The sequence below is a fragment of the Danio rerio genome, chromosome 16 (genome assembly GCF_052040795.2).
Source record: "Danio rerio strain M-AB ecotype USA chromosome 16, GRCz13ab, whole genome shotgun sequence".
In the NCBI taxonomy this organism is placed as follows: domain Eukaryota; kingdom Metazoa; phylum Chordata; class Actinopteri; order Cypriniformes; family Danionidae; genus Danio; species Danio rerio.
The window spans coordinates 15,776,305-15,792,450 of NC_141036.1; the positions used below are offsets into that span (position 1 = coordinate 15,776,305).

Genomic DNA, 16,146 nt, shown 5'->3' on the forward strand with positions numbered 1-16,146 from the left:
TGACACTCCATCAAACATATCTACAAGGATGAGGAACATGGTTACTTACTGAGCTATTAACAAACAGTAAAACCACACAAAAAATGAACGGACTTTGAAGGAATAAACCATGTGAGGAAAGCTCCGTTATAGTGCACTGGACAAATCTGAAAAGGTTTGAACAAGTTCTGTGCAGTCATGTAGTCTATCGACTTGAAGATATAGGTCTAATTTTGATATTGGATCGATAACGATAACATTAAAAATAGCATTTATCGGCCGATAACGATATGGCCACCAATATATCATGCATCCCTAGTTTTGTTGCATTCCATTACACCACATCTATTGTAAGACAAAATATACATGTATCTTACTTGTCCATCATTAAGTAAATATAAAACAAATCTTATTGTCTTGCTATAGAAAATTGATATCTCTAAAAATTTTGAAAATTGTATGTTTTTTTGCTATGACATAGCCAGAGAAGGTAATAATAAACTTAAATGTCTCTCTCTCTCTCTTTCTCTCAAAGAAATAAAGCATTCTCACTCAGAATGGCCAGAGAGAAGTGTCCTACAAAATTATGAGAACATACAGCGAGTGCGACAAAGATCCAGGTAAACCGTATGTTACTGCATCACCTCATATAAAAGCTTACCCATTCAAAGCCTTGAGTTATTGTCTCTGTGGATGGCTTAATGAACTCTGAATTAGATATCAGATGGGGATGTAGCTTGCGTGCTGGTTGGAACAGTCCGTTTGTGCTCTGTTGGATGAATAAATTTCAGTGCCGTCCACAGGTGCAGGCTGTTCAGCAGTGGTTCCTCTGAGAGTCTGATGGGGCCTAAAGATAGCCAGAGGGGAACTTCTACACTGCTGGATGCCAGAGAGCTGCTCAAACACTTCACCCCTGATGGACTGCCGAGCGGAGCGCTACAGCCGCTGCCAGTGCTTAGAGGGTTGGTCATGCACACACACACACACACACACACACACACACACACACACACACACACACACACACACACACTCACTCTGTCTGACATGATGTCTCTTAATGATTTTTTTTCTCCTAGCTTATTATAACTGGTATTCAAGTCCCTCAAGACAAGCAGGGGCCAAGTGTGTGTGCATGCATGGCAGAAAGTTTTAAAACTTAGTTTGCACTCGTCTTGAAGGGATGGTTCACACACAAACAAAAATATTTTATTTACTTCTTTTCATGCTGTTTCAAACTCAAATGACTGACTTCTGCCGGTCACAGTAGGTTAAGAATTTCCTATCCACTCTTTTTAGTGTAATAATGTACAGTAAATGTGACCTTTCAAGTTTTAAAATGAACAAAGCAGCATAAATGCATTGAAAAAATCTTTTGTGAGGAACCTACATCGACTTTGTTCAGCCCATGACACAGCATTATTCTAGATGTTCAGTAAGTTCCTTATTTTTTGCGTGTATGTAAAATTCAACGTTTTTTATTTTGTATGTTTTGATTCAGTGTTAAAACTAAAACTACAAAGACAGTAATTATGAGTATTTTAAAATAGAGTCATTTTATAACTATGTTAAAGGGCACCTATGATGAAAATAATCTTTTTTTAAGCTTGAAGTGTAGGTATAGTGCGTCCACAGTCATATTGGATTGATAGAAACAATCAACAATAAGTCTTTTTTTTTTTTTTTTCCCTGGTGGTAAAATAGGATCCAAATCCCTCTTATTTTGAGGCCCACCGCAATGTGACCTAGGAGTGTGGTTTCCCTGCCCACCAAATTGATTAACAGCCACGTATTAACATGTCTCCGTAGCAACCAGTATAATCATATCAACAAGACAGGACGTATTCAAAACAAATGCGATTAAAAGATCTGTTGAGCTCTCTGTGATCATCAATCATCATCAAATGTTAACAAGAATGAGTTTTACAATGTGCAAGTGCTTGTTTCTAATGAATTACAGTGATTTTACCATCTTCACAGCTGCATGTCAGTACAATTATAAAAGATCCCGGTTTGTGAAAGTTAAACTAAGTTTATTTTGTACATTAACATAATGGAAATCCATACAGCAGTGGATATTAACATGTATCCTGTCACATTTGTGTGCAGTGCAAAGTTTAATGCACGCTTTGTGTGTGTGTGTGCACGTGTAAACATGTTGCAAGTCCACAACAAATACATCCAATAATAATCTTTGTGAAAGTTCTCACTTTAGTATTTCTCACAAATGATACGTGAGATTGGCTCCCTTCATGTCTTCACTCTGCTTTTTTTTTTTAACGCAGTCGAGGCGGAGATTGAGGCACACTCTGACAGGCACGTGGAAACGGTTGGCGGGGAGAACTAGCATTAAAGTCAGAGGCAGCAAAAACAGCTACATGGTTGTTTAGAGAAATACATCCAATATTTTGTAAGGTAGAATAAATAATCTAATGGGTGTTTAGAGCTGAAACTTTACAGACACATTCTGGAGAAACAAAAGACTTAAATTAAATCTTGAAAAAGGGTGAAAATAGGTGTCCTTTAATAATAAAACTAAATTGAAACCGATAACTATGTTAAAATTAAATTAAATTGTACTCTCACTTGAGCTGTGCAATTTGGGGAAAATATCTAATATTGCAATTTCGATTTGATTTGCAATTTAATTTTGTAGTCAAGCTTCAGCTCAATATCCTGTGTAATCCGTAGCTTCTTACTGCTAAAATGCAGTGAGTGTTAGTTAAAAAAAGGAACTGAAAGGATACTAACTTACTTAAATATCTATTCAAGTTTATTTTTAAAAATTCAGAAATGAAACTCATTTTTCTCTAGAGCCACAAATAAAATGACCTTACCCTTCTGTAAACAAGTCGAACTCAAATTAGGGAGATCTTGTAGCTTATTATAAAAACAAAAAAATGATAATTATAAAAATACAGAACACTTAGCAAGCTAACATGGCTGAAACAATTCGAAAATTGTATTTTGCTGTTGCTTGCTGATTGAATGTCACTGGCAATACTTTCAGTTGACTTTTTAACAAGACATTTCTCATACAGCTGCATGTGGTGCTTTTTTAGGTGCTGGTTGTTGTATTTTCTCTTGCTGTGGCAACAATACTTACAAATGATTAGTTTTTGTTCTGTGTTTGTGACTTTGAAACCAAAATATTTCCATATTACCGATGTCCTATTTTTCTTTTATATTAATTAATCTATTAATGCTTCTGAAGGAGCAAATGTCATCATTCTGCACTCGACACTCGTCAGCAGTTTCAGCACTTTTTTTTTCACTTTGTTTTAATGTGAGTGTTCCGCCTAGTTCAATTGCGCAATTCTAATTGGGTAGAACGAAAGTGTGCGAAATTGCGATTCGGTTTCGATTAATTGCACATCCCTAACCGTGATTAAATTTATGTATATTTCATTATAACATTTTTATTTAATTGAAATTACAAACACAAAAGAGTTCTGAATAATTCTATATTGCATGGCCATAACAGTCTAATTGCCCACATGAATTTCAGTCCCTCTACTTTTTTATGCACCATTTAATTGGCATGCCTCTGTTGCCTAGCAACTTTAACTAAAACAGCTTTTTAATAGAATAGCTAAAACATAACTTTATTACAGACATATCTATCAACCTTTCAAAAACAACATTTTTACTGTGTTAAAAAAAACATCTTTACTCTTCACACTTACCGGACAAAGTGAGATATGCACTTTCAGGGGTGGTCAGGTAACTTGTACACAAATATAGGCTACAGAATCCTATTTTTAGGGTAATGACTTCATAAAATAGGATGACAATGTCAAAGCTTAATTTTAATTTTCAATAAAAGCTTCTACTTATGTACATATGTGACAAAACAGTTTGGGACAGAACGGTCCGAATGACCAATGTGGCCATTTTAGTAGTTCTGGTAGTTCCAGTGTTAAAAGGTGAAGCAAAGCAGAACTAATTGGATTGCGTTTTTTTTCTTTTTTTTCTTTTTCATCTTGACCAAAAAGAAGCGGGTAAACATATTACAGGATGTGAACATGTAGAACTTACCCTAAACCCAAAGTTTATTTCACACACTGTCCTCATCAGGAGTGTTTGTGGATGTTAGCACACACTGTCAGTGTTCAGTCAAAAATGCCATCCTCACAAACAGTGTGTACAATAGTGGAGCCTTAAGCTGAATGTTGAGACTGAAAGAGTCTATTTGAGGTACTGTGTTTTTACTGGGGGGGGGGGGGGGGGGGGGATTTGATTTATTGAAGAGGATTGTTAATCCAAAAACAAAGACCAAAATGAAGATTCGGTCATTATTTACTCACCTGTTTGAGTTTTTTTTTTTCTACTGTTAAACAAAAAATAAGATATTTTAAATACAGTTGGACACCATATACGTTTACTTCAATTTTATTTATTTTTCCAACTACTGGCTACTGGATTTTAACATTCCTCAACATTTATTGGTGTTCAACAGAATTAAAATAAACTTGCAAAGGTTTGGGACCACTTGACTAATTGTGGGTATGTGCAAATAAATCAATGTATTGTTTATTTATTTGTTTTAGGAGGAAAACATACACTCACACATGTTATGCAGTCTCTAGAACTGAATATCTCTAAATTTGTTTGTGTGCGTGTTGTGCAGGGAACATGCTTTTCAGTTGTCTCCTGATCTCACACCTAGAAAAGTGACCAAGCTCCCATTCTTAAAGGCTGCCAGGTCCAACTATCATGGAATAGAGTAAGTGTGCATAAATGTGTCTCTACATAGAAATCTATCCTTCCCATTTCTTCTGTTTTCTCCAGCCTTCTCTCGATTTGTTCAGGTTCTGTCTGGACGAACGCAAGGCTCTTGAGCGAGACCGAGGCTTTGTAAGGCTGCAGTCCCGACTAATAAGATACGAGACCCAGAGTACATGCTGTAAGGAGCCGTGCCCTGTGCCATTCGCCCTCAGTCCTGCACCGTCTCCAGCCGTGCTGTCTGAACCGGGCAGTGTGCCTGACGGTGAAGCTCTGCACAGCGAGCCGTCCCGCCTCAAACGCCGCTCCCGCGAAACAGACCTCCAGCCACACAAGAGGTGAGAGCACAGTGTGTATACTAATGAGGATGGGTCAGCTCATGTCATCTTATGTACTGATCGCTACAGGTCTTTCATTTTTTATTTTATTTTTTACTTTGGGCTTGTTTGTTGTTTTTATGTCTGCATTGTTTTTTTTATTTTTATTTATTTTCTATTTGTCAATACGTTTATGAATTGGGTGCATTACCACTTTTCGGATCTTTGTATTGTTTAAAGGGGTCTGTTGGCATATTTAAAGAGCAATAATGTAAGAAATAAATTAAGAATTTCCCAGGATTGTGGCTGAAAGGGCATCCACTGCGTAAAACATATGCTGGAATAGTTGGCGGTTCATTTCGTTGTGGTGGCCTCTAACATAGAGACTAAACTAAAGAAAAATGAATTAATGAATAAATAAATTATTTAATTAGTATATTTATAATATGGTTTTATAGAATTTTTAATTTATAAGTTTATTAAATGTTTAATTAAATGAAATTTATTAATTTAAATTAATAAAATGTTTATTTACAATACAGTTTGTAAAGTAATATTTTCCCTCTTTTAGTAGATATACAATATGAAAGACTTGCTTTGTTTACAAAATAAGTGGATCTAATTGGATTTGCATTGTGAACATTAAATACAAGTTAAAAGGGTAATATTTTAAATTTTATTTAATATATTAAATTTTTAGTTCTGATACTATTCTGCATACATTTGCTGATTTTTTTTTAAATAAAATATTTAGCAGAAATGGCAAAAAATGTCTGCAGATTCTGTCTGGCCCAACCTATAAGTATATTCCTCAACATTAACAACATTAGTTAATATGACCTAACAATACTTTAACAAGAAAATTATTGTATCAACTATACATTGTTAACATTAACTAAAGTAGTAAATGCTGTATAAATGTATACAAATGCTTGTTCTGGGTCTTAAAGCTGATTGGCTGAAAGTTTTGTGATATTCTACTAGTATCAGATCTGTTTCCCATGTGTACCACTTCATCTATATACAGCAAGTGCCAAGTAGAGAATGAAATGCACTAATTAATGAAACAGCATAATTGAGTGCACTCCATTTTGAAAAATGTATTTTGGTGCATTTAAACAGAAAAGATTCATTAAACAGATATATTTATTCAAATAATATTTTAACTCGCCAAACATATTTAGAAATAATACAATTAAATTCAAGCAAAATATTGCAAAAAAAATAATAAATCACAATCTGCACAATTACTAAATAAATTTAATAGACTGAGCGTGACATGTCTGAAAAGCGAGGAGGGATCCCTGGGTGAGAAGGGATGCGCAACTTATTTGAGGCTTGGAAGGGAGAAGCGCGAAAACCCTCAACTACTCTTAAATACAACTGGTTTGTAAATAATGCGATACTCAATTTAGTAATGAAAAATTAATCATTTACTAAGTATGAAAATACAATTATTAAGCACATTTTAAATGTGTTTATAAGTCAAGAATAGAGCATTTGTAGCTGCAGTTATAAACTCCTTACTAACGTTTATAAATGTAGAGTTAATGCTTAACGGATAATGAATTCACTATTTGCTTATGCTTAATAAATGATTTATAGTGTGTAGTTATTATAAAGTGTTACCCAAAAATTATTGTCTAAAATAGAACTTATTTACTAAACTGTTGTATAAAATCAACATCACATTTATACATTCACGTCACAAAAGTGCCCCTCAGTATGATATTGAATTTGTTGCTCATGTGATATTGATTAACCACATGACAAAGGTATGGGACAGTTCATACAGGGAATTTTAGGGGCATTTAAATGTGTTCTTTAGGCTTGATCATGCAGTGAGTTGTTGTCCTACATCATGTCAATCATCAAGCAGCTGTATGTCATTAATAAATAGTTATATGTATACAGTATTAATATCTGTTGCAGGATATCTAATCGAGGCAAATTTCTCCAAATCAATAGATGGCTGGATAAATGAATAGATAGACTTGCCACCATTAGATGCCCTGCACCAGAAAGTGTGCTTCAAGGGCAGTTAGTTTTAATGAAATTCAATTTGCCAGTCTTTAAATAAGTCGACCCATCGTTACACACCACTTCTCACACCGGCAGGACATTCAATTAGACAGTCAAGCTAATGTTTTTCCAGTTACTCCAGTCATTTTCTGAAGCTGTCAGTTCATTGATTCTACAGCGAGGCTCATCATAGCCTTCCTCCAATCGTCCGCCCCACCACTTTACATGCATCTGAATGTGCCATACGTCACTCCCCTCCAAATTGAATATAGATCTGTGCTTGATGGCTTTGTCAGACTAAAATGAGCAATGAATGAAAATCACTGAGCAGCGCAGCAATGAATGTCAAAGTCTTCTCCTTCCAGCAGTTTCGGCTGAAATCACACCGACCCTCTCGAATCACGCTTCACACATGGCAGTGATCAAATGTCTCATTTTTGGCCTTGTCTGCCACCACAGGAGCCCTTAGTGCATTAAATGATGTGTTGTCAGGACATGAGCTTATTGATTTTTTTTTTTTTTGTTTTTTGGCTGCTGACCCACTGCAGAACTCCAGAGGCCACATTAATTTTAAAAACTATCATCATCTCAGACATTGCTCCGCTCTGAAATTACCACAGCAGTGTCACATCATCAGGAACTAAACGCACGCGTCTGGAAATTTATGTTTGAGCTTGATGCTGCTGAGTGGTTTCTAGGAGGCTATGATTTTCGTGATGAAGAAATGCAGAGCTTTGGAATCCAGTCATAAAATTTAATTAGATGTACAATGCAGAATGTCATAGAAATTGTTAAATTGTGGATGAATTAATCAAAAGTACTGCAGTTGACCTAATCAAACCACAATACACTGTCGGTCCAGTCACTGGAGTTATGCTATAGCAAACCAAATTAACTTAAAAAGCACCTAGCGTTACTTGTCATAATTGCATTTATGCACAATTACTGTTTTTCTGTTGTAAGGAGAGGATTGGGCTCAACCTTTAAAAGTAGCTTTTCCGTTCTTTAGCTTATTGTGACAAAACAATTTTGCTTGTTCAAAACAACAGAAAAAAATAGTCACTGGGGATTTTTTTTTACTTATTCCTGTTGTTAATGCTGTATCAAACTGTGACCCCAAAACCGAACTATGTACCAAACCATGGCTTCACACTGTAATTTTTGATGTTACTTCCATATGTTCTTTCGTTCGTTAATTTGGTCGTTAACACAGCTTTTGTGTACACAAGAAAAGTTACAAATAAAAACTCATATTTAGCATTCATGGTGGTGATGATGATGATGATGATGATGATGATAATAATAATGATAATGATAATAATAATGATATAAAATAATAATAATAGTAATAATAAAATCAATAACAATACTCAAGTTAGTGATGAGAGTAATATTCTGATATTATGGCAGCAGTGACATGAATAATGACTAATGATGATGGTAATAAGATGATAATAAGATGATAATAATTTACACAACACATACCATGTACACTACCTGACAAAAGTATAGAATAACGTCTAGTTGATCATTTGGAAAAGTGGTAGAAGGTAAATTTTTCTGATGAATCTGTTGAACTGCATCCCAATCATCACAAATACTGCAGGACTATTGGAACCTGCATGAATCCAATATTCTCATAGAAATAAATCAAGTTTGGTGAAGAAAAAATCATGGTTTGGGTTTACATTCAGTATGTGGGTGTGCGAGAGATCTGCAGAGTGGATGGCAACATCAACAGTCTGAGGTATCAAGACATTTGTGCTGCCAATAACATTACGAACCACAGGAGAGGGCAAATTCTTCAGTTGGATAGCACCTCTTCTTATACTTCTGCCTCCACATCAAAGTTCCTCAAAGCAAAGAAGGTCAAGGTGCTCCAGGATTGGCCAGCCCAATCACCAGACATGAACATTATTGAGCATGTCTGGGGTAAGATGGAGGAGGAGGCATTGAAGGTGAATCCAAAGAATCTTGATGAACTCTGGGAGTCCTGCAAGAACGCTTTCTTTGCCATTCCAGATGACTTTATTAATAAGTTATTTGAGTCATTGCAAAGATGTATGGATGCAAGATCATGGGAGTCATGTGCAATATTAATTATTTTTTCCACTGCACCATGACTTTATAGTCTATACTGTACAATATTTCTGTTAAGTGACAAGACTTTTGTCTAAGCAAAGTCAGACCTTACTGTTCTAATTAAATCTTTAATAATCAAGGAAATGATCTTACTTTATTTTGATAAAATAAGCATAATCTAAATGTCTTCGCTTTTCATACAAGTCACTTCTGATACCAAATGATCAACTAGAAGTCAAGTTGTTATTTGTTGTTTCCAAAACTGGGATGGGCGACAAGACTTTTGTCAGGTAGTGTATATCCTATCCTCTGTTCAATCTTCAATAATTATGTTTTTTGTTTTTTTTATCAATTTATTGTTAAATTTATTCATTTGTTTGTTTATATATTTATTTTTATTTTTAAATGCATTTTAACTTTTGAAATTAAATCCAGAAAAAATCTAAATATCAGCAAAAACAGTAATGGAATTTGAGAAAAATTTGGTTTTTAAATAAATAAAGCTCATTTCATAAGGGGCCCAAGTTTCTTATTGAACAGGCTTAGCAAGAGAGCACTATAGCTGAGATTTCCAGTATTTAAGTAGATTGTCACATCAGCTCATTTTGTTCAGAGTTTTTTTTATGTTTTTGAGCTACAAAGTGAGATTGAGGGATTGATGATCTCAGAGATGCAATATCTTCCACCATCTATCTCATCCTCTTAAATCCTTCTGTTCTGCTCTCAGATTCTGTAAATCAGAGAGCTCAGAGTCTGTAGGTTCTGCTGGTGCTCATCCAGCAGTGGAGGCTCTTCGGCAGCAATCGGCTCGCTCTGGTTCTACTCTGGCCAGACGCTCTGCTTCTGTCACGGACCCCTCTCCCAGTCAAAAACTCAACCAGACACACACAGAGTCCCGCTCACAGAAACACAATAGGGTAAGTGCTAATTAAATACCATTATTAGGACACGTCCTTTTTTTACATTTTCTGCAAAGTTACATCTGTTGAAAATACAAGGGTTGCACAATTGCATGCCATTCTGTCTGTAGTGCAGTATTAGTTACAGTGATATATTTATATTAGGGCTGTGAGATTAATCGAAATCAAATCGCACTCACAATTTGAAATGTTGCGATTAGCTAAACGCAAGAGGCTGTGACATGAAATATTTTTTCCGACCAGAGAAAATGTGACTGCCATCTGTGTGTGATAGTCTTACTAGCCAATTGAGTGAGCACACGTTCGTTCTGCCCAATCAGAATTGCACAACCAAACTATGTGGAACGCCCACAATGAAAAAAAAAAAACAGGAAATCGCGGTTAATTGGGATAATGGCATCTGCTGCTTCAGAAGCATCAATAAACAAATTAATATCAAAGAAAAAGAGGACATCAGTAATATAGAAATATTTTGGTCAGACACCAAACAAATACAAGTCATTTTTAAGAGCTGTTGCAGAATTGTTGCCACGGCTTACAGATTGTTTCCCTGAAGCTTGACTACAAAATTAAATCACAAATCAAATCGCAATATCTGTCAGAAAAATTCCAGTTAGATATTTTCCCTAAATCGCACAGCCCTAATGTACAGTATATGAACTTTATTTACAAGTTTGTTCGTTCATTTATTTATTTTGTCAATAATAATGTTTTTATTGGTGTTCATTACTTTTCACTTCTTTTGGCAGTCATAACATAACTTTTTTATTTTTCAACAGTACTTATATTTTGATTTTAACAGTACTTTTTTATTCAATGGATTTTCTAGTATTGAATTTCTAGTATTTCTAGCAGATAGTGTAGTGTGACGATCTCAGGTGAGGTGTAATATTAAATTTTGTTATGTAAATATTGTAAATTCCCTTTTTTTTAATGATTGGAAGTGTTAATATTAGTACTTTTAGTACAAAATGAACAAGTATTTTAATTATGAACCTAAATATAGCAAAAAATAAATATATATATATATATATATATATATATATATATATATATATATATATATATATATATATATATATATTATTCAGTATTTAATAATATAATAAAGATAATGATCAGCTTATCAGTATCAGCCAGTACTGTAATGCTTTATTGGATGTGTGGAAAATTTGCTAAATGTTTTCCTTTTGAAAATAGGGCAGCTGTTTATAACATTGCAGCTTGACATAAATTATGGCCAAGAAACTGTGATTTTAGTGATAAGAGAGACATAAATCGATTAAGAATAAAATAGGTTGCCGTGTAGAGAGCCGTGTAAGAAGTGCTCAGAAATCCATGTATAACCATAAACCTTTTCCTTTATTCAGTGAATTCACTCACATGCATCATCAGCAAATGTCAAGGCTTTACGTAAGGTCTGTGAGAGCAGTAGTTCAGTGATTTTTGCATGTTTCTCATCCGTTGTTTCAGATGCTGAAGGAGGTTGTTGCTAAAACGCTCAATAAACACGGGATCGGCAGCGAGCACAAGTGCTTTGAAGCCTGCAGTAAAAGACTGTTTGACATATCAAAGTTTTATCTGAAGGTGGGTACGAATCGTTCTCTTTCTCTCGCACCCTGCTGTCCTGCCTTTAGGACATCTTTGAAGCTCTCAAAATGTGCTGCGTAAACACTGTCGATTGATCATATCTACATCATTTATCCATGACAGGGGAACAAAAACGCACTTCAAGAAACACTTTCCTTTGCTCCCAAAATATGCAGAGAGAAAAAAAGAGCATCCTTTGTAATGCTTAACTATGTTTCCTTAAAGTTTATTATTATTTTACTTATTTTCTTGAGCTAATAGCATTAACCCTCTGGGGTCTGAGGGTGTTTTGGGCTCTGGAGAAGTTTTGACATGCACTGACATTTGTGTTGTTTTCAGTATCTTAAAAACATATAAATGGCTAAAGTGTGATAACACTGTAAACAGCACAAGTTGGGCTACAATAATACCTAAGCAGCATGTTTGTTTGTGTTTTTGAGAAAGAAACGTTTATGCGTGGTTAGTAAAAAAACTAAAATTTTGAAGTCACTGAAACAAGGCCGTGAAACACACAGAGAACATTTGTGCACAAGACTTTTGAGAACTGGATCTGGTAGTCTAGTGTTTTTGCTTCAAAGTGATGTGAGAATCATCTTGTTCACTTGCTCACAGAAAACAATACAATGACTTAAAAATTCTAAGTCACTTTTTGAGTGAAATTGGTTTATGTGGGAAGGTGTGAACTATCATTACTATGCAGTGAGTCACACCTGAAGACAAAGACCTGCATAATGAGCCATCAGACAGGTATGTGACTAGGAGGGAAGAGTTTCAAGAAGAAATCAGAGGAAAGTTTATTTACTTTTTTGTTTGCAGTTAATTTAAAATATATTAATCACAAAAAATAACTGGAGATACACTTGTGAGAGTCAGTGCACTCTATAAAACTGTGCAAACTTTTAAACTGTTTAAATTGTTGCAAAATTAGATTTATCCATTTTGAGAAATGTTGGTTATTTGACATTATTATTTAAGACATCAACAGTCAAATTCATTCACAATTTTATAAATTAAACTATTACTTGAGCTCAGTGAAGTGCAGGAACACAATATTCTTCAAATCCAGGATATTTTTTATTTAACTTTATGTCTATAAATAAGTCAAAAACATGCTGAAATGCAACATATTATTTTAACATTGTCAAACATCTTAAATTGGTTAAAAAAACAATACATTATAATATATGGAATAGTATATACAATGTTTGAATTATAATAAGATTCTGAGTTAGTTTTGGTAATCTCATATTAGAGCAATATTATTTTAAAGAATGATAATTAATCCATATTAACAAAAATTACTGTGAGCAAAAGAAAGCAGGTGAAAACACACCATGTGCGATAATGAAATCTTTTAAACAGTCGCGTGCATCACAGCAGCTTTTGGCGCAAGTTATCATCCTCTCATTCGGTATTCACAGTAATTATTTAAAGAATAAACTTACAAAGGACGGTTAGAAATGTAACCTTGCAGACAGGTATCCTGTGATGGGGCGCAGCGCAGGAAAAAGGCAGTATTTCATTGTAACCGCTGGCCTTCTTATTATTTGGTCCACTTTTGTAGCGTTTTTAAACATTTTGTGAAGTTGAAAGCTACATCTTCATCTAATAGTTTGTGGGAATGACACAGAGCAACATTACTTTCATTACTGAGCAAACTCGGAGTACTTCTTGTCTGCTTTAGCTCTCTTTGCCACTGGTCCTTTACCTCCATTGTTTTCACATCTGGATTTACATATGAAGCGCGCTTACTGAGAGGCGGGACCATGCTGCTGTAATGAGGTGATATAGGAGAATCCGTACCAGCCCTTACTTTTATACGAATTACATAAAAAGAGATAATTTGTTTTCGAATTGGTTAATGCAAAAGTAGACATATCAAGCTTTATATAGATATCATAAATCATAATCTTTGTTGACTATTTGCCGAGTTTCCTTTCATTTTAGTGACTTGTTTATCTGATCACAGTCTGCTCGCATTTTCAGACGTTTGTTATAACAATGCCCCGTGGGCATGGTCGCATTAAAATGAATGAGATCAGACTGAGAAATTGTATTCGCGGAGTTTTAGCGCATTTTACCGACGCGTTTCTAAAAGCAGTTCACGTAGAGAGAAAAGACAGAATGCCTACACTGTTTGTTTTCCTTATTTTGCAAAAGCACACACGTTTGTTGTTGTTGTGAGTGTACACAACAAAAAGTAGACACATAACAGATTCAATGGATGTATTGATCTTATCTGTACAATCAAAACTGAAAGTGTTATTTAAGTTCATTTCAGTAGTTTGACGCCACCACAGGTCAAAACGCGTATACGCGGTCTTCGACCCCAGAGGGTTATAATTAAAGAGAGACGGCCTTTTTATACTACTGTACCTTTAAGACCTAAGTATATATTAGGCATGGGCTGTTATACGATACTGAGGATTTGATAAACTTGGATAAAGATTTCACAGTTTAACAGTATTATGGTTTTGTAATTACGGCTCTAAAATATGTTGTTTTTAAATGACTGGGTAAAAGCAACAACTTTTTCCCAAATTGAACACAATGAATTTTATTTAAAGAAACATTTAAAATATTTTGGAACAGCAGCTTTTGATGTGGAGGGTCTTTTTCAGCTGGATACTGTTTCACACCCCACCCCACCCCCCAACCCCCCACCCAAATTTTATTATTGTAAAATAATAAAAATTAAGAAAACATGTTAAATTAGAATCTGATTTCTTTTTTGGCATACTTTAAAAAATAAAGATGATTTAGTATTCAAATTTTTTTTTTAATTATTTTTTTATATATAAATTGGTCTTACACTTCATGTTTTTAGATTTTTCATGGTATATGTATTAATTCCCATTCTTTTACCATAAACCGACATGTCAACCATTTGGTAGAGGTTGATATTTTAGAAATTATGGGATGTGTTGATTAAAAAAAATGCATAGGACATTAGGAAATTCTTGGTGGGGTAGTTATATGGCTATTGATGTTTGGTGACCAAACTATTATTTTAAATTAATATAACAGTTTAATAAAACTTGTTTTAAATGCTCCCAAATGTGTCTACATTCACAGAGAAATGGATAAAATAAACATTTTAAAGCGAGTGCACTCATGTATGCTGTGCACTGTATATATAATTGTGACCTGACTTGCACATATTTGGCCTGCACAATGCCCTTGACAGAGCCGTTATGCCTCAGCAACCTGTGCTTCTTTCACAACAGGATCTGAAAACCTCACGTGGCCTTCATGAGGAAATGAAAAAGGCAGCCTGTAACAATGTCAAACAGGTAAAACAGAGAGGTTTTTTCGAGATTCATGATCCACCTGAGAGATTTGATTTTGTAATATGCCTTCAGCATTAATTATATCCAAACTGTTTTTGCATACAGGTTATTGACTGGGTTGTGGAGAAATCATCTAAAAGATAAACAGAATCATTTTCTTCAGAAACATTAAAGGTAAACCTGGACAGTCATGTTAAGTACATCAACAACAACAACATGATGCTGCAAAATAAATAAACGAAGCTTGTAGGAAAGTGCTTCTAATGCTTTTGTAGGACTTTTATAGATTATTAATCATGGAAGAAGAAGAGTTCTGTCATTTTATGGTTTTATGGATGTGAAATATTTGAATGTATTAAAAATGTTACTTTATATTTTTTTATGGTTTTCATTTGGAAAGACTCATGAACTCTCAAAGCATCCAGCTCTGACAAACAACCAAATAAGGCTGCACGTTTTCTGAGAAATGCTGTTTTGCATGATGAAAATCAGTCAGAGGGCGTTTCTGTCCAGATCACATTTCAGTAATCAGAGTTCACTCAAATCACCACTCGACCGTGAAACAAAGAACACATGAAAGTTTAAGCACCACATCATTTCCCTTGTGCTTGTGGTTATGTTGTTGTTCCTAATCACACACAAGCTATCAGTGCTGCACAATCTCAGTAGTTTGACCCAAAATTACTGCTACATTTGGATCAAAAGGTCAGATCGGGCCAAGGTCATGAAGAGTAAGTGCTCCTGGTCTCCCTGCTCGTAGAAGGTTGAGGGTGTCTCTTTGGCAAAGTTGCCGAACACATTCCAGTCCCACACAGGGCCATTGTTCTCACTCCTGGGTGCCCAAAGGGGTGATGGGAAAGGAGGGAGGGGAGTTACACATTACACTGGCTGGCCTGAGAGCCCTCGAAGGCAACATGCAATCTGAACTCACTTGCTACGCTGTTCAATTGGAGAATTTTAGTCTGACGCACTTTTCTAAAATGTGTTAAGGCATCTTACTTTGTTCTCCATACTGACATTTTGGTTTAAAGAGGTTCATATAATAAGAGATCAGTTTTTCTTTGATGTTCTAAGAAGAGCTTATTGTACTAAAAAAGAAAAGATGACAAGGTTTTTCAGGACTCAAAACTTTTTCAGCGGGTATATTTTACTGAAACTTAAGCTGGAAATGAGGAAGTGTGAATACCATTATTCCTAAAGAGTAGAACTAATCATGGGTAA

The 16,146-nt window shown here is 34.9% G+C and overlaps 1 protein-coding gene across 1 annotated transcript in view; it reads left to right on the forward strand.

Moving 5' to 3' along the window:
- mtbp (MDM2 binding protein) overlaps nucleotides 1–15,297 on the forward strand; it is a 45,437-nt gene extending 30,140 nt beyond the window's left edge. Inside the window, exons 15-22 of the mRNA XM_087286759.1 lie at nucleotides 515–599; nucleotides 783–941; nucleotides 4,610–4,705; nucleotides 4,791–5,042; nucleotides 9,853–10,042; nucleotides 11,519–11,632; nucleotides 14,863–14,928; nucleotides 15,031–15,297. Coding sequence (XP_087142885.1) covers nucleotides 515–599; nucleotides 783–941; nucleotides 4,610–4,705; nucleotides 4,791–5,042; nucleotides 9,853–10,042; nucleotides 11,519–11,632; nucleotides 14,863–14,928; nucleotides 15,031–15,069 — 1,001 coding nt within the window. The 3' untranslated portion in view covers nucleotides 15,070–15,297. The remainder of the gene's footprint in view (nucleotides 1–514; nucleotides 600–782; nucleotides 942–4,609; nucleotides 4,706–4,790; nucleotides 5,043–9,852; nucleotides 10,043–11,518; nucleotides 11,633–14,862; nucleotides 14,929–15,030) is intronic.
- Nucleotides 15,298–16,146: the final 849 nt, after the last annotated feature.